Raw genomic sequence first — 25862 nt, forward strand, 5'->3', positions numbered from 1 at the left:
AGCTACATCCCATGTAGGACACAGTTTTGATTAGTTTGGTTTGTGCTGCTAATGAATCACAGACAGGGCTGCAAAGGCAGTTTGGAAAAGTTGACTGCTACAGAAGGATAGGGGAGTAACAGCAAACCTCTGCATCGAGGAGGGATTGCTTCTAACTTGGTGGCTTTGCTGAAATGCTTGTGGCTCTGAAATTACATGGTTTCTTGTGTGTGAGTGGAGCTGCCTGCTCATGGAGCTGCAGATATTGGTAGAAGTGAGCAGGGGCTTTTAGCTCTTAGAGATGTGGAAAAACATCACAATGTTTAGGAGGAATCAGTATTTGCTCCATAGCTCTTATATGTTGGATGGTGGTTTACTTTGCATCTTGCTTGAATTTGGGGTCAGATGGAATGATTTCTCTCCCTGTTTTCTGCACTGTGAAGGGGTATCTGGCTTGTGCCCAGTCAGGGTGTTCTCTGCACACTTCAGTAGCTCTTGTGTGAAGCACGGCCCCTTCCCCCTCTGCCTTGTCTCTGGTTACCAGGCCCCCCAATCTGGTATTTAGGCTAGCAGCATTTGCTTGTGAATAATCAGAGCTGAGATGATGCACTGAAGCTGGGCCCTGCCTCAGTCTGGCTGTAGGGGATGATGTACAGCCCAGAGCTGGGCACAGCCAGGGTATGGACTCCCTCTGGACAGATGGGAAGGTAGGATGAAGTCTGTTTTTAACCAAGAGATAGCCTTGCCAAGGAAACATCTGCAGATCCTGAAATGTTGCTCTTTCCCTGCTCCTTTCTTCACGGGTGCTGTTAGTACTGGTAGGTGGGAGCCTGAGGAAAGCCTAAGGCAGATCAGTGTGTGGTGAGCTGACCACTTTCTGCTGAAGCTGCTTGGTCTCTGAGTTAGTCTTGTCACCATTTGCCAGCTGACAGTTTTTGTGGTAAGTAAGGTAAGCCTGAGTAATTTTGCTTTCAGTATATTTTGATGTAAAATAACGTTTTAATCATGGTCCTTCTGAACTGTCAGCATATAAAGCATGTCCAGCCATGGGTCCCTGCTACCACTGTGCATGCAGCAGCCTGTGACAAGAGACATACCAATGCTGTGAGCAGGAGTCACTTCTCAAATCAACCTAAAGCCATGTTGGACTTTAGAGGGAATAAGCCCAAATAAACATCAGCAATGGCAGTAGCATTTTCTTGCAATTGAGCTGCATTTACTTTGGAATGGTGTTCTGGTGAGTCCCTGTCAGTCTTTACCCCTGTGCTGGGAGTGCTGCAGTCTGTGTCTGAGCTGCCCTTGGGTCACTACCAAGGCTGTGGGTGGCCAGCAGAGCAGCTGCAGGATTCAGAGCCTGTGTGACACCCTGCATAGGTTGGGAAGTGCTTTGTTTAGTTCACAGCAGTACCTGTGATGCTTTCAATTTTTCTGGCTGCACCAGTTTTGCCTCTTTTGCTGCAAGCTAACCTCATTTTGCTCTTAAAGCTCACAGCTGAAGTTAAGGGCATTTAAAAAGAATACAATGGTGGTGAGAGGAGGTCTGGTTAATGGAGGGCTGTGTAGTTGTTTCTTTCCACAGAGACCTACAGTCAGTTGTGTCTCTCTGAGAAGCAGGAGAGTGGAGCCCAGCCTGGGTACAGGAGCTGCACCAAGCTGGATCAGGGCTTGTGTATGTCAGTTTATTTTCTGCTGTCCTTGGCAGTGTTCTCAGCTGCTGTGCTGCGTCCCCCTCCCTGAGCTGTAGAGAGCAGAGGAGATGGGGGCTTCCAGTCCTGGGACATCAGTACAGAAGAGTGAGAAACTTGGTCTGTCTTGTTGCTGGCCTTCAGTCATTATACCCACAAGCATAATTGCATTCCTGACTGTATTGTTGCTCTCACCAGGGCTATCTTGACTGTCTCAAGATGCACTGTGCAGGCATTTGAGATTCCAAAGGAAACCTTCTCACAGCAGAGAGAAGGTTTTTCTGCATTTTGCTTCTGCAGAAAATTGATCTGCCCACTTCTGCCTATTCAGACATTCAGTTTGCTATTTGTAAAGGAATTATAGGTACTGTCATCATCTCCTCACAGGAAGGGATGAAGGAGGTTTGCACAAAGGCAGGCCCCTGAAATTGCCCCTTCTGGCATATATGTGAGATGCACAGTGCCTGCTCCTTCTTTTGGCTACCCAGAAGGTGTCTTAGAGGTCACTTAACCTTGAGTATGCAAGGAATCTGATAGGTTTGTGATAGGTTTGGGCTGGGGAGGTGTAGTTTCTGAGTAGTGGCTCAGGTGAGGATCCAGGACCCCTGGAAAGCTTTCAGTGCTGGCAGTGTGCCCTGAGCCAGGGCTGAGCAACTTCTCTGGGCCTGTGTTTGCAGATGGTACTTGAGTGGTGCCAAACCCAACAGACTCCAGGAGCTCCTCAATGTGCTGCAAGCCTTGTCCATGGTGAAATGACCAGAAGACCAGCAGAGGATGATGGGTTTGAGGGTTGCACCATAATCCAGTGAAGTCCCTGGCTTTTCCTTTCAGCATGGCAGCTCCCTGAGAGCCCTGGGCAGCCTGGCAGGACCAACCTGTTGCTGATGCTGTTGCAGGATAGGTCAGTCAGGCTTATGCAGGAAGCACATTTGTCTTTAATCCTGTAATTGAGAGGTTCAGTAACAACTTGCCTGTAAAGATCAAAAGCTGAGGTACAGGCTCTTTCCTGCCTGGTTCCAGACATGGTTGGGAAGGTTTCAGCTTTCCTGTGCACAGGTGCCTCCTTTTATCTGAGCAGCTCTTGCAGCTCTGCAGGGAAGCTGTGGGGCTGCCTGCTCCCCAAAAGCCCCTCATCCAGAGGGCTGTATCCTGGCTTGACTGAGTGTTTGCAGCCTTACTGGGGGACAGGTGACAGCAATACCCCTGCCTGTACAAGGATGGGGGCACACTTGGTCCCTGGAGAAGATTGACATTTATGTGCAGAAAGGGGCAGTTGAAGCAGATGATGAGGCTAGAGAAAGCCTTGGTGGTCACTTAGCATGTTACCAAGCAAAGCTGCAGGATGTGGAGGCTGCTCCATTGTGCAGGGAACAAAGCTGAGCTATTTGCTGGCCTGTGACAGGCACTGGTGATGGAAGGAAATGCCATCGAGATTGAGAGTCATTTCTGCTCAGCCCTGGTGTCCTTGCCAAGAACAGACAGAGATCATATGAAGATGAGAGGTGGTGGGGCTGCTGTCCTGTGTGCTTTGCAGCCCTAATCCCTCCTCACAGTAATCACATGCAGATCTGAAGAATTTCCAGGAAATAAAAGAAGTCTCTTTTCTCTCTCTCCTATCTGTGCATGGAAATTAGTAGATAAGGCCTTCACAGGGCATCTGCCTTCCTGACTGGTTCCTGTAGAGTCCAGGCAGGCCTGCTGGATGTCCCTCTCCTAAACATTGCTCTCAGCACCCTCTTTGACAGCCCTGTGTGTCTTTTGAGTTCAACTTTTCCCATCAAGCAAATGGCAGCCAGCATGCAGCCTTCAGTGGGGATCACCCATTGACCTCCACAGCCAGAGAGGTGAGATGTGCCCTTTCTTAGCCCAGAAGGATGGCCAGCCCTTGCTCTGGGCAGAGCTGTAAGGGGCTGGTGTTGGTTTATGTCCAGCTGGAGGGGGCAGCTCAAAACCCCACAGCAGAATAGGCCATCTGTCACTGCTGTGCAGATCTGCTGGACTTGGGGATTCACTTTGCCTTGAAATGCTTCCACCTCCAGGAAATAGAAAAACCTCTGCATCAAGGACAAATGCAGATTCCCACCAAAATCTGACATGTCCTCTGCCTCTGCACACCCCTCCTGGCTGCCAGCAGTGGGCAAGTCTGGAGCATAAAGCCTGGATCAAGAGAGAGGCAGGTCAGGAGCCTGTTGCTGCTCTAGGCAGGGTGATGGGAGGAAAGGGGGCTGCTGCTCTCTGAATTGTCCCATGCTGCAGTTGGGTGGAGCTGAGGAGCATTTTCCCTGAGCAGCTGCTGGTGCTTCTGAAGCAGCTCCTTGCTCTGCATGAGTAATGGGGCTGGCTGCACGCACACATGCAGCTGCAGCTCAAAAGAGAATGTGGATGGCTGTGGGAGCTGCTGTGGAATCTGGCCCTAGAGTGACTCTGCTCAGGCTGCAGGCTGTGCTGGCATTCAGCTCTCCTACAAACAGCAGTGTTTGGCTGTCAAAGCCATCCCCATCAGGGCATCATGTGAATGAAATACCTTCTGCCCTGCCTGTCTGTGTCACCAGCAGAGAGTGAGCCTGGCACCTGAGATGTTTGACCACCATCTCCCTGTTGGGGATGCAATGTCTGCTTGCATAAAGATTGGCTAGATTTTCTTGATGTCTAAAGCTGCATAAAAGTAAGTGATTTAAGCTGAGTGAAGGTTGCTACAGTGAGGCTGCTCAGGAAATGGAAAATGGAAAAACCAATCACTTTGTTCCTGGCACTTATTATGAATGTTGTTTCTCTGCAGGTACACAAAGAAACCTGTGACAGGTCAAGTGGTAGAGATAGTCTGGCTCACTTCTGGGCATCCAGTGGTGTTTCTGCAAATCCACTGATGTTGGGCAGTTGGCAGAAGATGCCAGGCAGCCCTGTCCAGAGTGTTTTCCCCACCTTATGTATCTGATTTCAACAAATAACCCTGTGTTTTTACTGATGACCATTAAAATTCTCTAGCCAGGCCTACAGCAGCTGATCACATCTTATTTACTCTATCATTACATCTTGCCATCTCTGCTTTATAGAGAAAATGGTTGCTTTTCAGCCTAAGTCAGATGTTTGTCTTTCTTCTGCTTTTGATTGATGACAGGTCTTGGTGCTGAGCCCCATTCTTTGCATGGTGATAATACACTCACTGTTCCTTTGTATCTGTCCCACTGGACCACATTTTGTCCCACTTCTCTTGGTTGACTGATGCAGCAGAACTGTTTTAGCAAGGCCAGCATATGCACCACTGCTAGAGTTAAGCCCCATGAAGCTGCTTCCAGCATTCCTGGAGTATTAGAAATAAACTGCTGAGCTCAGTATTTGACTAACGAGCACAAGCATGTAGTGCAGTGGCAAGCAGAGCCAGGCAGGCACAGCACACCACACAAGCTGCCAGCAGACACAGAAAATGCACAAGCTGCACGGTCCCAGGTTCTTCCTTGCTGCAAGGATGGGTCAGAGCGTTTGGGGTGATCCACAGAGCCCAGGTGTGGCTTCTGTATGCTGTCAACTCCAGGAAAACAGTGTAGGGAGCAGCAGTCCCATTGCCTGCAGCTTACTGGTGCCCTTTGACCTTATCCTGTTTGACAGTGGTGAAAGTGGCTGGGCGAAAGAGGAGAGAGAGTTCCAGGTTTTATACTGAGCAGGCCCACACTGAGGTGTGAATTCCTGCAGTCTTAGCAGCAGCTTTCCCTGCCCCCCCCTGCCCAGAGAGGACAAACATGCCCAGCAGTGTGGGCGCCAGCTCGCAGGGACCTGGCGGGGAGGTGGGGCTGTGGCAGAGCAGCCAGCACAGCTGAAGCCCTCTGCATAAGGGGCTGTTTGTTTTGCTGAATTGTTAAGCCCCATTGACAATAGCTGCCCCCCCCCACCACTCCCTACACTCAAGGAACTGTGGTGGCCAGACACTGATCCTTTCTCTTATCTTCAGGCACTGAATTAGGGTTGTTCTTCACTGAGTCCCTCTGACTGGCTGTTGCTTTTTGTTCTCGCTCTGCAGGCGTACGAGTGGGCCTTGGAAGGGATGCGACACCTTGCCTGTATCAGCATGGAGGACTGCAACTCTCCTGAGCACTGTGCAGATGTCATCAAGTGCCTGGAGAGTTACAAGGGGCAGCACCCAGACATCAGTGCTGCCCGGTTCCAGGAGATGAAGGAGCTGGCCTGTGAGCTGAAGAGTGACAAGGGGCTCAAGCAGTGGAAATTTGCATGGTCTAAATGCCAGGAGACCAAGCTGGTTTTTGAAAAGAAACTGGAAGCAGCCTTGAGAACAAGGAAGTCTCTGCTGTCAGACCGCAACCCAGCTGTGGGGGAGCAGCCCCAGGCTGGCAGTGAGAGTGGCACTCAGTCCCACCGGAGGCACTCTGAGGGGGCCACCTCCAGGTCCCACTGGGACAGGACTCCGAGCACATCTCATGGCTACAGCAGAAGCAACAGCTGTCTGGAGTGGACTAGGGAGAAAGCTCCCTCACCCTCCCTGAGCTGCCCTGGAGATGTCGATGCTGGGGAAGTTTTTGTCTGCCCAGCTCCTCTCAGCCCTGGTCCTCACTCCAGCAGAATTTCTTTCGCCAGCAGGGCTTGTAAGTCTTCAGTGCTTCCTGAAGAAAAGCCAAACCTGGAGAGCATTTTAGAAGCCCCAGAGGTGAGGCAGTCTTCTACATCCACTCCTGTCCCTGGGAAGCTGCCTCCCAGGAAGGTGCTCCGGAAGGCCCAAAGCTTTGACCTGCCTTATGGTGAGAGCCTGTGGGCCAGCTGCCAGAGGAGCGAGCCGGCCCGCTACGGCAACACCGGCGTCTTCATCAAGGGGCTGGAGGTGAGCAGCACTGAGCTCGTGGACAGGACATTCGCTCTGAGGCAGCCAGCTGTGAGCAGCTGGGCTGCAGACTGCCTGCTGGAGGGACAGAGGGGCTGCCTCTCCGGGGCAGAAGCCAAGAGCTGGGGCAGGTAAGTGTCTGTGACATTTGGTGTTCCCTTTCTCAGGGTGGTGAAAAGGCAGCCAGCAGAGATTAGAGGAGTTCTGTAGTGCTGGTTACAGGACAGATGGAGATGTAGCTCCAGCTTCCCTACATGTGTGTATGTGATGCTGAGCAAGCCCACAGGGATGTCCCCACATAATCTGGCACCTACCTAGGTGGGGCAACAGAGAAATGGGATTTGTGGCTCTTCCCTCACAGTGTGATTCCTCTAGGAGGAGAAAGTTCAGTTCCCAGACAGGAGAGGGAGTCTCTGAACATTGCTTCCATTGGAGAATGAGGGATTACAGAAGCAGTATTCAGTGACCTAACAAAGCCAGGAGTACAGGTGCAGTGTGAGAGCAGAAGCTCAGGGCATCGTCCCCCACACTTTTGGGAGTGCTGTACCCAGACTGGTAGGGAGGCACATCCAGCACCTTGTGACAGCAGCTTCACAGGTGAGAGGGTGTTTGTATTTGTGCTTTGGGGCTGAAATCTCTGGGTGTCCAACAGCTGGCATTTGTGCTGTTTTCTGTCTCTATCTTTGAGAATCGCAACTTTGTTGTCATACTACGAAGTGTGCTTATGCTTTGGAGAGCCCAGGGATATGAGGTGTTCTTGACAAAGGGTCTCCAGGCAGGTCTTTCAGTTGCTCTCACTGGAAAAAATTAAAATATAAGTAAAAAATTAATGGCAGAGAAAAGAGTGCTGGATGCTGGGAGGCCGTGTCGAGTGAAATGGCTGGGGACAGTGACATCTTCTGGAAGGGGGCTCCAGTATCCCTGGGATAGCCAGAAAAGCTCATGGCAGGGAATGTGTGCCAGCAGATAGCAGGGTGGCCACTTTGCTTCTCAAGGGAGCAATGCAGGAGGCCTCTCGTGTCTGGGTGCTGAGACATTTCCATTGCTCTGTTCTCTGAACAGCCAGAGAAGTTGATTTGAGGAAAGGCTGAAATGCAGGGGAGGAAGGGACACATTGGAGTTATGCTTGGTGCTACACTGCCTCACAGTGGAAACCTCGAGTACCTAAGAGGCATCCTTTGAGATACGTGAGAGCAACCTGTGCTAGGAACTGCAGTTCACTGATGAAGTGTTAGGACACTTCAGTTTTACTCTCTCACTTTTACTAGGACAAGCCCAACAGAACCTAATTCTAGAGCTATTGTTCTCCCAGGGTTAACATTGCTTCCCTCAGTCTCTAGTCATCAGGCTGACTCCTCACAGAAGTGACTGTGACTTCTGCTGTCACTGTTGTTTCAGGAGAGCAGCCAGCTGTGTCCAGAGCAGGGGCTGGGTGGGCCCTGGGTTGTGTGTCCTGCTGAGTTTGGGTCAGGATCACAGCCAGCCTTGGGCACTCCCTTCCTGAATCCTTAGAATCACAGAATATCCCGAGCTGAAAGGGAGACCCAAAAAGATAATTGATCCAACTTCTGACTGCATTGGACTACCCCAAGAATCACACCATGTGCTTGAGAACCTTGTCCAAATGCTTCTTAGCTCTGACAGGCTTGATGCCATGACCACTTCTCAGGGGAGCCTGATCTAGTGCCGAAGGACCCTTTCCTAATAGCTTCAGCCTAAACCCCCCGACACAGCTTCATGCTGTTCCCTTGCATCCTGTCAGTGCTCAGAGTCAGAGCAATCATGGACGATTGTGTATCTGAGCTTGGTCTGTGCTGAGGATCATCTCATTTCCATGCTGGGTGTCCGAGAGAGCTTCTGTAGCACTAGTGCAGTGCTTTGCAGGCACTCTGGGTCCCTTCAGGGCTGGGTGTTCCCTGTTGCAGCAAACTGCGGCACATCATCGATGAGATGGTGACCACGGAGCGGGAGTATGTGCGGTCGCTCCGCTACATCATCGACAGCTACTTCCCCGAGATGGAGCGCCTGGACCTGCCCCAGGACCTGCGCGGGAAGCGCAGCGTCATCTTTGGAAACCTGGAGAAGCTCTATGACTTCCACAGCCAGTACTTCCTTCGAGAGCTTGAGAGCTGCTGCAACCACCCACTGAGGGTCAGCCACTGCTTCCTGCGACACGTAAGGCATCAGCACCTTGCCCCCGGGGTCGGGCTCTTCCAGGCATGAGTTTGGTTTCTGTGCCTTTCATGTTGTGCTTTGCTACCAAGAGATACTGCCAGGGAAACAGAATGTCTGCTCCTTAAAGCCCATCTGTTTCTCCAGGGACACTCCTTGCATGGTTCCTGTCTGTGGTGTCAGAGGTAATGACTAGAGTGAGCGGAGAGGTACAGACCAACTCTGGGAGAAAAGGGCTGCTGGGGAGAAGCACAGGGACACAGGTCTGAAGGTCAGCTGCCCCATGCATTTTGCTGCTACGTGCTGTGAATGGTACAAGGTGACTGTTGGGGTATGGAAGAAGCTAGGGATAGGAGAACAATGAATCAAAAAGTCCTAGCTACTCTGAGAGTAGGAAGACAAGAACATTCCCTGGCTCTTAGTGAGCTTGAAATAAAGTTATTTCTGCTATCAGAGGAGGCTCTGGTGCAGCCTAGGAGAGGCAGAAGTACTAGAGTAACCTACCAGGGTTGTGTCTGTCGCTGTGTCCTGGGTGCATGGGTCTCACTTGAGGATGGATTTCTTCTGCAGAAAGACCAGTTTGGAATGTATGCGCTGTATAGCAAGAACAAGCCAAAGTCAGACTCACTGCTGGCCAGCCATGGGAATAACTTCTTCAAGGTGAGTTCTGCCTGTGTCAGGATTGCTCTGTGTTTGGTCACTGATCTGTTTAAGTAAAGCAAACTTACCTGCCTAAGGCAGGCTCAGTGCTGCCTCTGCTTCCCTGGCACAACTCTCTGCACAGCTCTATGGAAGGGATAGGGCAGAGGTGCAGAGACGGCTTGGGAAAGGAACCCAGCACACAGCAGCATTGGTCTGGTGGCCTTGCATTTCCCTAAGAGTACTCATTTTCCCTGAGGACCCCAGTCAAGAGGTGTCAGTGCTTGCCTGGGGGCACGGGGTTCTCCTTGGGGAGGCTGCTGCCTTCACTGTGCTGCATTTCTCAGTTCAAGCAGGTGCAGCTGGGGGATAAGATGGACCTGGCCTCCTACCTGCTGAAACCCATCCAGCGGATGAGCAAATATGCCCTGCTCCTGAAGGACCTGATCAAGGAGTGCAGCGAGGCACAGGAGCAGGAGCTGGGCTATCTCCGTGCTGCTGAGGAGATGGTGAAGTTTCAACTCCGGCATGGGAATGACCTGCTGGCCATGGATGCCATCCGTGACTGTGACGTACGTTCCAGTGTCTTCCCTGCCCAGGGGAGCAGAGCCACACTTATTCCCCTTCTCTAGACTTGGGGTCTTTGGATTGTATGGTGAGCCTTCCCTCAGGTTCTCCCAGTGATCAGAGTGCTGTCTGCCAGTACAGGCCTGGAGGCCTCCTTGATTTCCTAGGGCAGACAGCATGGGTGCTGCTACCTGAGCTGGGTGAGCTGCTTGTCATAAACATGCTCCCGGATGCTTACCAATGATGGGTCCAGCTCTCTCCTGAGCTTGGAGTCAGTTGTTTCAGCCTGATGTGGTTCCCAGCAATGCCGTGCAGCCTGACTAGAATTTCAAGAGCCCTCTTAAGATGTCAAGTAGCTGCCACTTCTTCACCACCTGGGCTACAGCCATATGGGACCATGTTTTCCAAGTCCAGGTCTAGGGCTGCCTAGGTCATGCTGGTGGAGTCTTACAAGGATGTCCTCTCGTGTCCAGGTAAACCTGAAGGAGCAGGGGCAGCTGGTGCGGCAGGACGAGTTCACCATCTGGCTGGGCCGCAGGAAGTACCAGAGACACATCTTCCTCTTTGAGGACCTCATCCTCTTCAGCAAGCCCAAGAGGATCGATGGTGGCTTTGATGTGTATATCTACAAGCACTCCTTCAAGGTAAGGGCAGCCCTGCAGCTCCCTCTTGTGTGGGAGCTGTCCATGGCTGGTTTCCCCGTGGCACATGCCTCTGAAATGGGAAGCAGGAGCGCCTTCAGCAGAAGAGCTGCTCCCACCACTTCTAAGCCTCCTCCAAACCATGCAATGAGGCCAGAAGAGGATATTTCACTCATTAATGCCTAGGCCCTCTGTGCTGTGGGATGTGGGGCCAGCATTTTCTGAGGGTCATGGAGTATGGGAGAAAGGCAGTGTGTATGTGGCAGGGAAGTGGTGGTAATTCCAGATGGAGTACTAGGAATTGGCTGAGCTGTCTGTGCTCAGCCGTGTCCAGGACATACCTGCTGCTTTCCAGACCCTGAAACTCCTTCCTCTTAGGTCTGCCAAGCTGGGGATAGCTCTAGCACAATGTTCAAGCAGCTTACTCCTTTTGCTCCTGGTACAGTCTGGTTTATGTTTTGCTTTTCCTCTTCCTCCCAGACTGCAGACATTGGTCTGACTGAGAACTGTGGAGACAGCGGCCTGCGCTTTGAGATCTGGTTCCGAAGGCGGAAGTCCAGTGACACCTACATCCTCCAGGCCAGCTCAGCTGAGACTAAGCAGGCCTGGACCAGTGACATTGCCAAAATCCTGTGGCAGCAGGCAGCCCGCAATAAAGGTGTGATTCCTTCCTGGAATTCCTTCTGTGCCGCAAAAGGTGCGGGAGCCCTGTTCAGCTCATGCTGTCCTGAGTAGGTTTGGATCCTGTTACCAGGCAGCTCTGTGCAGCAAGCAGCTGTGTGCCAGCATGCAGCCTCAGGAGCATGTGCTGGGCTTGGCTGGGCATGTCCCTTCCCTGCCCCTCATCCCCAGGGAACTCGACTGGTCCAAGCTCTGTTTGACTGTAGACACCCACCTGTTCTCCATGAGAGAAACAGAAGATCCATGCTCAGGGTTCCCTGTCCTGTGAGCACAGGCTGTGCCCCTGAAAGGCTTGTTGGTCTCCCCAGTGATGTGGGCCACTACTGGAGCTCACTACTGAATGATGCTGACCAAATTCCTCCTGTCCCCCACAGGCTTCTCGCTTGGCAGGACTCTCGTAGGTGGCATGGCGCTGAGCTACTTGGCCAGAGCAGGGCATGATTGCTTGTTCCTGGAGACTCCACAGTGCTGGGGAGGGCAGCAAGGGGAGAAGAGCTCTAATCTCAGCAGCTCAGGAGCAGCCCATGAGTGCTCTAACCTGTGGCTGAATAATGCCTGTGGGCAGGGTTGGGTTGGGTCAGCCTCACAATGTGGCTGTGGGTCTCTTCCTCTCCAGAAATCCGTATGCAGGAGATGGTCTCCATGGGTGTGGGTAACAAGCCCTTCCTGGATATCAAACCCAGTGAGGCAGCTATTAATGACCGTGCTATTGATTACATCATGAAAGGCAGAGGTAGGTGCCAGCTGTGCCTTTCCCCTTGATCCTTGTGAGTGAGGCAGGACTGGTTCTCAGGGGGTTTTTTGTATGTTTTCTGGCAGGTGCCAGGACCAGAGCCTCAATTGCAGTGTCTCTGTTTGACCATTCCAACCCCTTCAAGAGGACACAGACACAGCTCTCCACCGGCAGCAGTCCCACTGCCTATTCCCCTTCATCCTCCTCCTCCCTTCTGGGACCCCTCAACCTGCACATGTACCTGGACCAGGCTCTGCTGCCAGGGGTCCTGGCCCCCAGACGTCCCTTTGACATTGGCACTTGCATCGAGGAAGATGAGCTGGAGCATGAGACGAGCAGCCAGCCCTCAATGAGTAAGTACAGCCTCTCTGCTCTGCAGCACCTGGGGTGTGTAGGCTCATCCCTGCTCCTTGTTCTGTGCTGTGTGGTCAGACCAGGCTTGCTGGGGTCATGGCAGTCCCTGTCTCCTACCCAGACCAGGGCATGAGGACCCTGCCCTTCTATTATGCCAGCTCTGTCTCAGGTTCCATGACAGGAGTTAGCTCAAATAGAGGGCCTGTAAAGTACCTGTTGAGCTGCAGCCATAGCCATGGCAGACTTGGTGCTGTGTACTGATACTGCTGTGGTCTTGGGGGTTTGTGTCCCTGCCCCTCTGGTATGAAGTGCTCTGTCCTTTGCCCTCACCGTCCTGGCCCCATCACCCTTTGCCTATCCCTTGTGTGAACTTCATTGGCCAGCCCATACCAATCACCAGCACCATTACAGCTCTTCTTCTTGTGTTGTTTTGTTGTCTGTGGCCTTAAAGAGGCCCAGACATGAGTGTGGCTGATCTGTAGGATTGTGTAGCCACTGCCCTGCAGACAGGTACATTATCAAGCTTATGTGGCTTGGGTTCTATGCAACCCAAAGTTATCTGTGATCTGTTAGTGGTCTGTGGTTATCAGAGTGACCTTCCTCTCTTTCCCCAGCAACAGAGAGCTCAGAGTCATCGCACTGCATGTCAGCCACAGGCTCCAGCGGCTCCGACAGTGGCTGTGTCTCCAACATCCCACAAGAAAGCTTCTGTGAAGACATGGGCTCACCCCCTTACATGCCTGTAGGCCCACAGCACAGCTCTGCTATGGAGGGCAGACCCAGGTTCACAAACAGCCAGTACATTTCTGCAGTAAGTGCAAGCAGCCAAAACACTCTCTTGACTTTGCCTGCTCCTGTACCTGCCTCCCCAGTTCAAGCCACTGCCTCTCACAGGGGGACCGAAGATGCTGCTTTTGGGCTTGGGGTGACTGTGGGGAAGTGACATTTCCTCTTGCAGAGACTTGGCCCCTCTGAGGCAGATGAGAGCCTCTGGTGCAGGAGCCACCCGTGCAGTGGCCAGGATGCCTGAGGAGATGAGCTGGAAAGGACCTGCAGTGCTGGAGGCTGCACAAGGAGATGTTGCACAAACAGGAGCTATAATGCTGCCATGGGCTGGGGTACATATATAACCTCCTGGAGTGGCTGGAGCTCTGCTGCACCTGCTGCCAAGCTCCTTTCGTGGGAGGTCTGGGCATTTTTTGGGGAATGATGAGAGGGAGTAGTGGGAGCTGGTTGCTCTGAGGTGTTGGTGTGTTCCTGAGAGTTCTCAGCTGCTTCCCTTCCCACTAGATCCTGTCCTGATGCTGTTGTCCTCTAACCCCCCTACTAACACTGGCTTCTCTCTTCTGCAGAAAGCAGGCCAGGTCACCATAAGTCCCTCAAGAATAGTGTGAGCCCCTCGGCCCCGCCTCAGGAAATGGAGTTGTTGTAAGTAGCCCCTGCAGGGGATTTTCCAGCAGTTCTGAGTGCTGGTCAGGTTTGTCAGTAGCTCTGAGTCAGGGGAATCTCACCTCAGCTCCTCTGTGAGTTTTCCCCATGCATTCCTGACTGGTGTCTGAGGCTCTGATTCATCTGGTTACAGAGGAGCAGCTCCCATGGAGCCACACTCTGAACAGCTGGTCTGATGCTTTCTGCCTTTCAGAAGCAAAATAAACAAAATCAAGTTCAGGTAGTAAAGGCTTGACCACCTCCTGAGTGTTCAGATGAGCTGCTTTCCTCTGAATGCTGCCACCTGTCTAACCACTAATCTATTTCTTGTGGCTGTTTGCCAAAATCCTGCTCTTAGTCCCTCTGAACTGCCTTGGGGAATCACGGTATTCTCCCCAAGGCAGATTTATCCCACAGTTTCCTTTGAACCTCCAAAGGAAATGGTACTTTGCCAGGCAAAGGATCCTGCTAGGTTATGGTCAGGATGTCCTGAGGGAGCTGCCAGAGGTTGCTTCAGTATTTAGGGATTCTGGGAGGATGCCTTGTCTGTAAGGAAGTCACTGTTGATCTAAGGAGGGTGAGCCCTGACAGGCCTTGCAGCCAAGCAGGGCTGCTGCTCGTGGCTGGCAGCCCTTGATGTCATGTCAGGACCCACTCAAACCAGCCTGCTCTTGTCTCAGCCTTTTCCTCTCTGTCCTTGGGGCTGAGCCTCCCTTCTCACAGGGAGCAGAGGGGTATGAGAGAGGCAGGATTAGGGCTTGAATGGTCAAGGCACAGGGTGGTGAATGGTCATAGGTTTGGCACTGTGGGGTGTGCCCATGGCAGGTGCAGGAGTTCAGAACAAGCTGTACAGAACCAGCCAAGGTTCAGATTTAAGATCCTGAGCCCCTTTTGGAGGGTCACAGGTGAGACTTTTGAAGTGGCCACAGAAGCAGTAGGGACAGCAGCACAAAACCTTTGGGCAAGTCCTGAGGCACAGAGGGAAGAGCTGTGCTTCTCCTGCAAGGAGAATATTCTTTCCCCACCAAAATTTACCTCTGACAAACAGAGGATTTCAAGTGTTTTGTGAGGTCACTGCTGGCCAGGACAGAGGGACCTGTGTGATCCTGCCACATCCCAGGAGTGCAGCTGGTCTAACCCATTGCACGGTGCTGTGTTCCAGGTTTGATTGCCATTTCAAACTCACTGAAGACCCCAGGCCTCTGACCAGCAGAAGGACACAGTCTTCATCCTTGAAGATATTTTTTGCCCATTATCAGGCTCTTTCAAACAGCCCAAAACTTGACCTCTGCCTGAGGCGAAGTCCCAGGATGGCTTCTGTCAACTAAATGTAATAGCTTTGGTGTTGGATGGGACCTTGGGCATTTAGAACTCGTTAGCCCTATATTTATAAGTAATAAGTAACTTAGCAGTTTGGGAAAAAAAAAGTATTATTTTTAAAGCTATGAGTTGTACAGATTTTTATTACAAGTGACTCTGTTACTATTTGTTGTGTAAGCTGCACATTTTATAAAGTTTTTGGAAGGGCATGAAGAGAAATTGAGGTATTTAAAAAAAGTAGTCTAACTTTCTGTTTCAGGGTTATAGTGACCTGAAGCTCAAGATTTAACGTCCTTCCTTATGTTCTAAATATGTCTATCGTAGCAATAATTTATTTCCTTGGCTTAATACTTCCATTCTAATAAAAGCATTTTCATTGTTATGAATTGTTTCTTCAGATGGTTCTTCCAGTGCCTTGGTGCTGAGCTAATCTCTCTCATAACCATCTGTCAGCTCTGCCACTCTGCCTGTGCCACCTCTGCTCTGACTGCCAGCTCCCCCTGTAAATCCTCAGTGCATTCACCAGAGAAGGGGGAGATGCCCAGGCAGAGACTCCCCTGGTGCCAGGGGGAGGCTGACCCAGAGGGAGCAGCCAGCAGAGGTGTCAGTAGGAGTGAGGAAGAGGGACCTGTGTCTGGTGGAGCTCAGGAGGCACCAAAATTCCTGGCTCTAGTTTTAGCCACTGGCCCCCATAGCTGCTGTCCCAGTGCAAGTTCCTCTCTTGCCCTGCTGGCTCAGGTTCCAGTGGCTTAGTTGAGGCTCCATTGTGCTTTGTCCTGGCTGTGCCCCTGGTTTTGGACTGACAGGGACTGGCTCCTTGCTTCATCTCTGACTCAGCCCCTCTTCTGGTACTTCAGTCCCACTGTTGTGGCTTGTTTGAGGAGCTTTGGATGTGCTGGCATTCGAGACCAACAGGTTTTGAGTGTAATGGCTTGGTCATAATGCTGAACCTTAAGTGGATGTTGTTTAAGTAACACAGCATAACTGGAGGACAAACGAGCCCTGTGTTCCAAGGTGGCTTTTTCATGAGTAACATCCAAGGTCACTGTGTGGCTGTGACACCCTCCCTCTGTTCTTGGACAAAATGAAAATTGGCATTTCTGGAAACAGTGGTTACTTGGCTGCCAAGTTCCTGTTTACTCCTGGTTTGTGCAGGGCTGTAAATCAGCTCCTGCAGGTGTGGGAGAAGTGCTACATTTGGCCTGAGGAAGAGGATGGAGTAGTAATTTATTTAACTGCAATTTTCTTCCCTTGGCAGACATGGGTGTTACACCCCACAGCCACCTTGGAGACAGTGTTCCTTCAAGTTTGGAAATTCCTGTACTGTATGTAAAACACTTGTTTATTTTTAATAAGCTGGATGTTTTTAAACCTTGTTCTTTTCTCAGACAGCAAGGAAAATATATTCGACACCTTTGTACAAAATTGCGTGGGAAACAGTTATACAGGGAATATTTTACAAGTTACTATTTTGAGATAATTGCTGGGTTAATGCAAAGTTTCTGGACTGTCAAGACAACATTAGCTCACGTCACAAGAGGGGGAGAAGTTACTAATGCAACAAGAGGAACATGAAACGTCTGGAATTTCTCAGTTTCAAAGGTTTCTAAATTGCTGGACAAACCTTTAGTATTGTTTACCTGACACTCTTTCTTCAGGGTTTGATTGATTTGTCTAATAAAGGTTATTTTCTTTATATGAATCTTACTTGCATTGTGTCATGATTTCAGCATGGGAACCTGGGCTGCAGAAGGGAGCCCTGAGAGGAGCAGTTGTCCCTGGGGTGTTTAAATACCCCCTCAGAGTACTGGGGACAGACTGAATAACATTTCTCTGACCAAACCTAACCCAGCAGGTTATTGGGGTGAGGCTGATGGTGCCTGTCATTTTAAACACTGTAAAGTACACAAACAGTTTTTCCCTCTATTCCATATCTGGTACCCAAACAATGAGAAAAAATATTTGATTTTATTGGCATAAGTAGAAATCTTTCCATTGCCAACCTTGACTTCTACAGAGTGAGCTGCATTTCAGAAATCCTAGATTAGACAATGCATTTTTGAGAGGGTGCAACCAAAATCAATGAGCTCCTAAATCAGAGGTGTTTCCCTGAAATCTTTGTCAGAACTGGAATTTTCAATACTTTTTCCAGCCTTTCTACAAGTGACATTCTCTGTCTCTTCTTTTTTTTCTCCCCCTTTAACTAACCAGGGATAAAGAAAGTCTGATTGAAAAGCAGGAGTTCCACTCTGCTCTGTGACACTCATGACACACCTCACATGGAAAATTCATCATGGCATTTTCCACATTTAGGGAATCCCCTGAAGAGGGTAGATGGGTTCAGTGGGGCTGTTTGGGAATCCACCTTTCCCAGAACTCCCTGATCTCTGCTAGAAGTGGCCATTGTGCCTGGCCCTACCCAGTTTGTACTCCCAACAATTCCCAGGCATGGCTATTCAGGGGTTAGAGTTGTAAAATCCTGGAATCTGCCATGGGCAGTGCCACCTTCCACTAGACCAGGTCACTCCAAGCCCTGTCCAGCCTGGCCTTGGGCACTTGCAGGAATGGGGAATGCAAGAATTCTCATTTAGTGGAATGTGGAATATTCACAGGACACTGGTGTTTTAAGCCATCCCAATTTCTGGTGATTGATAAATTGTATAGACATAATAGATTGCTGTGCCTGTGGAGGGAGGGTGCCCTCTCCTGTAACATCCCTGAGTTCTCCTGACCACTGCAGTTCTGGAAAGCATTTTCAGCCTTAGGGCAGGGACACCAGCAGAGGGGGCAGATGGAGTATTTTCAGCCGGGCTAATCTGACTTTGCTGATCTGCCCTAAAAAAAAACCCCACAAAAATCTGAAGAGAGGTGCAATTTTCCTTTTTGTTAAAGATGTGCAGACATTGCACAAGTCTGTGATCACAGACTGGTTTGGGTTGGAAAGGGCTTTAAAAATCACCTTGTTCCAGCCCCCTGCCATGGACAGAGACACCTTAGAGTAGATCAGGTGCTCCAAGCCTTGTCCAGCCTGGGCCTTGGACACTTCCAGGGATGGGGAATGCAGGAATTCTGGTTCAGTGGGATGTGGTCCTGGCCATACCTCAACAGTGCCACTGTAAATGTCATTGTGCACTGTTTGTTAATGCAGTAATAGACTACTGAGCTTTGCTGCTCTTCCTCTCCCAGCATTTGGGGATGGAGCAACTTTAAACACTGCCTAAAAATTAAAAAAAAAAAAAAAAAAAGATGATGTTAAATGCAAAATTATAATAATTGATGTTAAAAATATCAAGCAGCATAACATTTTTGAGAAATTTAATTTAAAAAAGAGAAATTGGAAATCAGAAGAAACTCGGAGTTTAGATAAAAGCTTGGAGGAAATGCTGATATTAACGTTTGAAAACAGCCATTTCATCCAGCCAGGATGTACAGACTCACCCTTCAGCAGCACAAGACAAAATTACACTTTAATTAAAGTAAAAAATTCTTGTACCTGTATAGCAAATTAAATCTTTGTTAGAGATACCCATTTAGTATTTTCATTTATGCAGGTATAGAGTGTAGGGGAAGAGGAGGAACTGTCACTTCCCTCTTGCATATGACAGTAAATTCAGTGGTGAATTTACCACAATAAATTCATTAGAATTAATTTATTTTCAGGCCAGCTGTGCTCACGGAGCACTAGAAAGAGCAACACCACCTTTTCCAGATTCCAACATTTGTATTCAATAAGATGGGGCAGTGTAAAACTGTCCTCAAACAACAGCTGCTTTCTTCAGCTGCAGTTAATTAAAATCAAAACCATTAAATGAGCTTTTATGGAAAGGTCAAGCATGAAATCTTGTTTCACCAACCAGAGCAGAAGAGTTGAATGTGACTTTTATTTGGACACTTATCAGGAGCCTTGATAAACTTTAACAGAAGTCTGTGACATCCATCTGCACACAATATTATCTAAGAATTAAAAAAACAAACAAACAAACAAACAAACAAACCCCCAACCAAACATAGAAAATCCCACTTTGCCTGCAAGAAAGGCTTCAGCTGTAGAATTAATGCTCATAGGATAAATTCAACAGAGCTGAGAAAAGGTAACTTTGAGGTCTGCATGTAAAAATGAAGGTGCCCAAACACAAAACTGTGTTGGTCAGTGAATAATTTATGATTGTCAGACTTACCCTGTGCAGGAGCTGCTTTCCACAACAGAGATTCAGGAGACAGAGTGAGTTTACTTTTGGGAATTGAGAAATACCAGTCACTGACATGAAAATGAATTAACTCTTCTTCTGCAGATCCCACAATGCTCTCTGGTTCATCCACACAGAGTGGCAAGAACAAACCTGTAAATTCTAGAACAACCTGATGTCTGGAAGGTTTTTAGGCTATTTCTCATATAAATGGCCACAGAAAAGGGACTCAAAAGCATGTCTGGAAATGGATGGGGAGGGGCGGGAAATCCTCTGTAAATGGATGCAAGAATTAAAGTCAGTAGCTTCCAGGGACAGCTTGTAGCTACAGACTGCACTGATAATCAAAGATTATGTGGGGAACACGACTTTTTCATAGATAGTCAGATCAACTGCTTATTGCTGATACTGTTGAAGCAAGAAAGATTAAAAACTTCAAGAAAAACAACTGGAGAGTAAAATATTGGTATTTCTGAGGCTCAATCCAATTTTAGGGGACAGTGGAAGAAAGACAGCAGCACCAAAACACCCTCATGGCACCATTGCTCCAAGGAAAGTACTCCCAGACATTCCTGAGGGAATTCAGGCAGCCAAGGCTGCCCCTTGATGGGCAGCAGTGCCCAGCCAGCAGCTCCCCCTGCACAAAGGGGGCTCAGCCCTGCCTTGTGCCTCCTCATCCCATCCCATCCCATCCCATCCCATCCCATCCCATCCCATCCCATCCCATCCCATCAGGCCTGGAGGAAGGAGCAGGGCTGCAATTTATTTAAAAGCCAATTAACACCATGCTAACATGACAGATGTCTTTAATTAGATGCTCTATGTGTCATTTCTTAGAATAGGGAACAGGTGAGAAGCAAGATCCAAAAAGTTTTTTAAAACCCAAGAAAACCTGGAATATGGCAGCTAATAAATTAACTAATCAATTTGATCATGTGGGATTTTTAGTTAAAAAACCTAAAGAGGGCTTTAGATAAAGATATAGGAGTGCTCATCAATAGTTTATTAATATTTACTTAATATACATTAATATTTTATTATTTAAATATTTAAACAATTTTTCAGAATAATATTTTTAAACTTCCTCTGGAGATAAGGTCAGCATTAAAAGAAGAGCATCAGTATGAATACTGGCAAACTCCATATCTTAATATCTATATTTTATATTTGTTAATAATTTATACTTTAAATATTATCATCTAAATAAATCTGTACAATAACAGCTGCAATTCTGGGGCAGTGTCACACCTCAGGGATGGGTTTACATGTCTTGAATGTTCTCCTGGGTTTACCCATTATCATCTCTGTGTGTTACTGCTGGAAGTCTCAGCTGACATAAAGATAATTTATTTAATTTATTTAATTAATAAGCTTTCCAGACAGTGGTTCACAGTCTGATTTTGTGTCAGGTTTATGGTTTTGGAGTCGCTGGTGTTTCTGACATTCTCTGCTGGTTGACTTTACTGCAAAACCATTAATATAGAGGAGCACCCTACCTGAGCTCCTCGCTCTTCTCAAAGCTCCAAAATCCCTTCCTGGATTTATGAGGGGGGAAGGATGGACCTCCATGGACAGGAGCCTCGCTGGGTTTTGTAATTTACCTTGAAATCCACTGGATAACAACCCCAAGAAAATGATGTTTCATGGCTGTCCAAAGACAGGCTAAACCTGCAGCAATAACACGAACAGGAGGGTGCTGAGCTGTTCCCTCCTCTGCTCCATACCCTCCTGTTCCTGGCATGCCTGAGGCAGGGATAACACTGCAGATGCTGCAGGGAAGTGTTTAAACCCAAAGCAAAAATCTGTTTCCAATTATGTCTAAAAAAAAAAAAAAAAAAAAAATCCATAGAAACTTTTCTGTTTAGAATTGTTTCCTGACATCACCTGAGCTTCCTGCCAAAACTCCAGATTATCTTGGTGTGTTCCAGATTTTACTGCTTGTTTAAGTTATTTTTTTCACACACCTATGCAGGAATGCTTGGAAAAAGTTGGGGTTTTTTTTCTTTAGAAGTGTGTTTGAGACAAATACTTCAAAGCAGTGACAGAAGGGTTTGCTTAAACTCACACCATGTTACATTCATGGACATTCATTGCTTCTGAGGCTCAGCAGCACCACTGGAAAGGCTCCCAGGGACTTACCAGACATGGGGAAAACTGTACAAAAGTGATTCATTTCTTGTAGCATTTATGACCCTTTGTGATTCTGGGGATTTGGGGTTTGCTTTCTTATGTCTTGTCTCATCCCAAAGGGATTATCTGATTTTTAGCTGGATGAAAGGCTTTAGGGGAACCATGTGGCAGCTTCCACCCTGCAAGAGATGGATCAGGCTGCTGCTCCAGCCACTGCATCTCCAGGATCAAACACTCACAGAGCAAAGAAAAATGGAAGGATCCTTCAGAGCCTCCTGGGAATTGAGTAAATGGGGGCTGATGTGGTTTATAAGGCTCAAGAGAACTGATACAGAGCAACCACAGCAACCACACACATGTGCTGCCAGAGCCAGATGTGCCCCACTGGCATTTTCCGGGAGCTTGGAGTCATGGTACAGCAAGAGTGGAGTTACTCTGAGGAAGCCAGACCACCACAAGATGGATCCCTGGGTTGCTGAAGGACCAAAACCAGCTTTTTTACAGACAGAATGTGCAGCCTCTCACAGGCAGCTCTGGAGATGTTCTGCTGTGTGTAACCCCTGCTGCTGGATCCCCTTTGTCCCTCAGAGCAGCACAGCCTGACAGAAAGATGCTCAGAAAGCAGCCCCTAGAGCTCACCCACCCTTCTCCCTGTGCTCCCTCCTGATGAGTTGTTTTGGAAAAGTCTGAGTTGCCAGGTGTAATTTCCAAGCCTGGAAGTGAAACCATTGACTGAAGACAGGAGCCCAGGGCTGTCCTGCAGGGCAGGCAGAGGTCACAGGCAGGGCACAGCTCACCTGTCACAGCAGCACCTGGTGCCTGTGTCCCAGCAGAATTCCTCCAGTCCTGTCTGCTTCTTGTAGTGCCCCCACTGCTGGCACATGGATGGATCTGGACACAACAGAGAGCTATTCTGGGGACCATTAACATTGCACCCTTAATGAGGCTGGAGCTGGTCACTTGTAAGCCAAGTCATGAAAATGCCAGTTCAGTGAGCAGCACATCAGGAATAGTCTGTGTCTGATTAAACCTTTTTTTTTAGAAAAATATCTTCGGTCAAAATGAGAGAGAGGAGCCCTGATTGCCTTTGCAATGACAGATGTGATTGCTCCACTGATGTGCTTCCAGCTATCTTAGCACATGCTATTGATCTCCTGGAACTGCTTCTATCAGTTATTAGGGACTGTCAGCAATCTCTGCATGAAATCTTAAAATGAATCTTGGCTGTAGGTGCAGGCTGTCAAACACAGAGCTCTGGGCTACAGGCTTAGAGCTCCAAGTACAAATGTTTTAAAATGTGATTTTGAATAAATGGAAATCAGCCTGGAGAAGAGAGGAGGAGACCTTAGAGCACCTTCCAGTCCCTACAGGGGCTCCAGGAGAGCTGGAGGGAGACTCTGGACAAAGGCAGGGAGTGCCAGGACAAGGGGGAATGGCTTCACACTGACAGAGGGCAGGGTTAGGTTGGATATTGGGAAGAAATTCTTCCCTGTGGGGGTGGGCAGGCCCTGGCACAGGGTGCCCAGAGCAGCTGTGGCTGCCCCTGGATCCCTGGAAGTGTCCAAGGCCAGGCTGGACAGGGCTTGGAGCAGCCGGGGACAGTGGAAGGTGTCCCTGCCATGGCAGGGGATTAGAACTAAAGGATCTTTAGGATCCTTTCTAGTCCCAAACATTCTATAGGTACATGATGAAACCAGACCATCAGTTTTGGTAAAATATCCTTGCAGCAGGTGCCCTCTCCCAAATGCCTGCTTATCATTTAATCTTTTTAATGCAACAATCTTGCCTAGGTCTTTCCTATCCACAAACCATCCTGCTGCAGCACTGACTGAAGAGAGCAGCCACACTGTTCCCAAACCCCTCTTCCAGCTGAGAAATGCACCAGTCATGAGGAATGCAGCCTCATCCCCTCTGGGCAGCTGCGCATGGCATGCCTGGGAAGCTGTGCACAGCTCTGGAGTTCAGAGCAATTATACAATTGTGCTCTGCACAGGGAACAAAACAGACATGAAATATGGACCATGCTCAGTTTCACCTTGCATGGTAGCTCCTGTTGTATTTCAGTCTGGTGAATCCAACCCTTGCCTTTTGTTTTCTTTCTCTGCATCTTCCTGCTTCCATCTCCCTCTGTGCTCTCACGAATCTGCTGCAGTTATTACATTAACAAAATGCAGGGATGAGTCCTGGATAATAACACTTTTTCTGGAGCCGTGCCATGCTGGGAAGATGGTAATTTAGTTAATTGAATTCCATCTAAAAGGGAACTGAATCAATATTCCAGCACGTGGCTGGCAGTGAAGCATTGCCTGAGCACACGTGGTCACACCAATCCCAGGGCACTGACAGAGGGAGCCTGAATTCAATGTTGGTTTAGGTGACAGAAGCTGCACTCTGAATCCTGCCTGGTCTGTGTATTTGGGAAAGCATTGTCCATCAGGCTAGCAGAAATGGAAAAGTACTGGGGGAGCAGGGCAGGTAGAGCTGCACAGGGCAGTGTTTGCCAGGAGCTGCCAGCACCAGCCCCTCTGAGCAGGGATGCTCCCTGGGGAACAGAGCTTTGGACAGCACATGGGCTCTTCTTGGGGATCCTGCACAGGGACACAAAGGGTAAAACCTCCCTGGCCATATTGGTATCCACTGTCTCCCTCTTCTAGGAACAAATCTGTGTCCTTGATGGCCAGAGTGATCCATCCTCATCAGTCCTTCTGGCCAAATTGCTCATCCTAGAGAAAAATGACCTCTCAGAGGAGCCAGTTCCCTCATCCCCAGCACACAACTTGCTGTCAGAGCATGAAGCACATTAGCCTTGAGCCCAGATGACTTTAGAAGCTCTCTAGAGAAGGGACCTTGGGGCAGAAAACACATTTTACAGGTAAATTAATTGCAAACCACCCACCTGATCCTTCTGGGCTGCACATCCCAGTGGCAAGGTGAGACATCACCTTGTAAGAGAGTCTGGGTTTGTCTAAAACGCAGAGGAGGTGGCAGTTTCTGGTGGCAGGACACCACAGGGGACAAGGTCTGGAGTGTCTCTCCCCTGTGGGAGTGTGGCCAGAGGGTGGCCAAGGGGAAGAGACAAGTGGGAAGGAGAAAATGTCTTCATTTCTGGAGCCTGGACCAATGCACTCAACACAAACTGGCTGAGACCCCTCCCTGCTGGCTCCTCTGCTGCAGGGAGCTGCAGCTGGCTGCACAGAGTCTGTGTGGGGCTGGTGAGGAGCCAAGGCCAGAGCAGATGCTTGGCCAGAGGGAGGCCTTTAGCATGAGGCGATGGCTGCAGGCCCTGGGTTTGGGCAGTCCCACTTTTCATCACACAGAGAAGATCTCTAATGAACTCCCCAAGGGCTCAGCAGCTGTGGCACCACTTCAAGCCTCACTGGGCAAAGAGCTGGAGCTGCTGATCCTGTGGAAGTTTCTTCAGTTTTGGTCTCCTCGGGTGCTGAGCAATCCAGCTCAGCCTCTCCTGTCCGTCCTGGGCTGCACTGCCAACCCCTCCAGGAACCTCTCTGCCTTCCTGCCCACACTGCCCAGGAAAGCTGCTGCTTACAGGCCACATTCCTTGCACTTACCTGTGTCTCCACCTGGATTTGACCACTTTGAGGGGCTGTGGATGTCTCTGTAATCAGGTCACAGCCACAGAACTGCAGGTGCTGTTTCTGAAGGGCATTCAGACCCTCCTGTAAGGATGGACTGGGGACCTTGGACATGCACACGCAGAGCCAGCAGCTCTCAGGAGATCATTACACTGGTATTTAGTCAGATTCCCCTCTTTGGTGAAGACCCAGATCAATATCTTACTCTTCCCAGAAAGCTGTTCCCATCAGCCCAGAGGACATGATTATTTTCAGTCTGATCTGGGGCACTTTGCAGCCAACAGACCCAGCCAGAATTTACTGGCACAAATTCTCCTGGGGCTGCTTTGGCATGGCTGAGATGCCTTTTCCATGCTGGGAACAGGGGGCACTGGAGCTGCCTCCTCCAGAACCAAGAATGCTGGAGGGGAGAAATTCTGTGTAAACTGTGGAGAAAGCAGTGAAGGACTTGAAGAGGTGCTGGAGTGGGTGAGGAGCATCCTTATGCAGGGGGTGGCAGCAGGTGGGAGCTGTGGGAGCTGTGAGCTCTTACCTGAGCTCTGCAGGGGCTCCACGGGCTGTGAGGAAGCTGCTTCTGCTCAGGATTGAGCAGGGAGAGGCTGATGGAGAGGCTGGCTGTCCTGGGGGATCCTGCAGCCCTGCCTTGGATGAGCCCTCACCTGAGTAGCAGGGTGGGGACGCTCTGGCACAGGCTGGCCAGAGAAGGGTCTGTGCCCCATCCCTTGGAAACATTCACAGCCAGGTTGGACAGGGCTGGGAACAACATGGAATCCCTGCTCATGGTGCAAGGGCTGGAATGAGATGGGCTTTAAGGCACCTTCCAACCCAAATAATTCCAGGATTCTGTGATTCCCAGGATTCTTGATTTCCCTGTATCAAAACCACACCAACACCTGCAACTCCCCTGCAGAGCTGTGCCCACATG

General features: G+C 49.5%; 1 protein-coding gene across 2 annotated transcripts in view; it reads left to right on the top strand.

Moving 5' to 3' along the window:
* Positions 1-16710, top strand: part of PLEKHG4 (pleckstrin homology and RhoGEF domain containing G4) — an 84893-nt gene extending 68183 nt beyond the window's left edge. The window contains exons 14-24 of one of the 2 annotated variants that reach the window (XM_058034324.1): positions 5680-6623; positions 8418-8667; positions 9235-9324; positions 9651-9875; positions 10344-10514; positions 10992-11169; positions 11809-11925; positions 12012-12278; positions 12894-13090; positions 13632-13707; positions 14870-16710. In XM_058034324.1, the coding sequence (XP_057890307.1) occupies positions 5680-6623; positions 8418-8667; positions 9235-9324; positions 9651-9875; positions 10344-10514; positions 10992-11169; positions 11809-11925; positions 12012-12278; positions 12894-13090; positions 13632-13673 (2481 nt within the window). In that variant the 3' untranslated portion in view covers positions 13674-13707; positions 14870-16710. Of the gene's footprint in view, positions 1-5679; positions 6624-8417; positions 8668-9234; positions 9325-9650; positions 9876-10343; positions 10515-10991; positions 11170-11808; positions 11926-12011; positions 12279-12893; positions 13387-13631; positions 13708-14869 lie in introns of those variants that run through there. The other variant, XM_058034323.1, reaches the window with a different exon arrangement.
* The last annotated feature ends 9152 nt before the right edge of the window (positions 16711-25862 follow it).

This window comes from Melospiza georgiana, chromosome 14 (genome assembly GCF_028018845.1).
Source record: "Melospiza georgiana isolate bMelGeo1 chromosome 14, bMelGeo1.pri, whole genome shotgun sequence".
Lineage (NCBI taxonomy): Eukaryota > Metazoa > Chordata > Aves > Passeriformes > Passerellidae > Melospiza > Melospiza georgiana.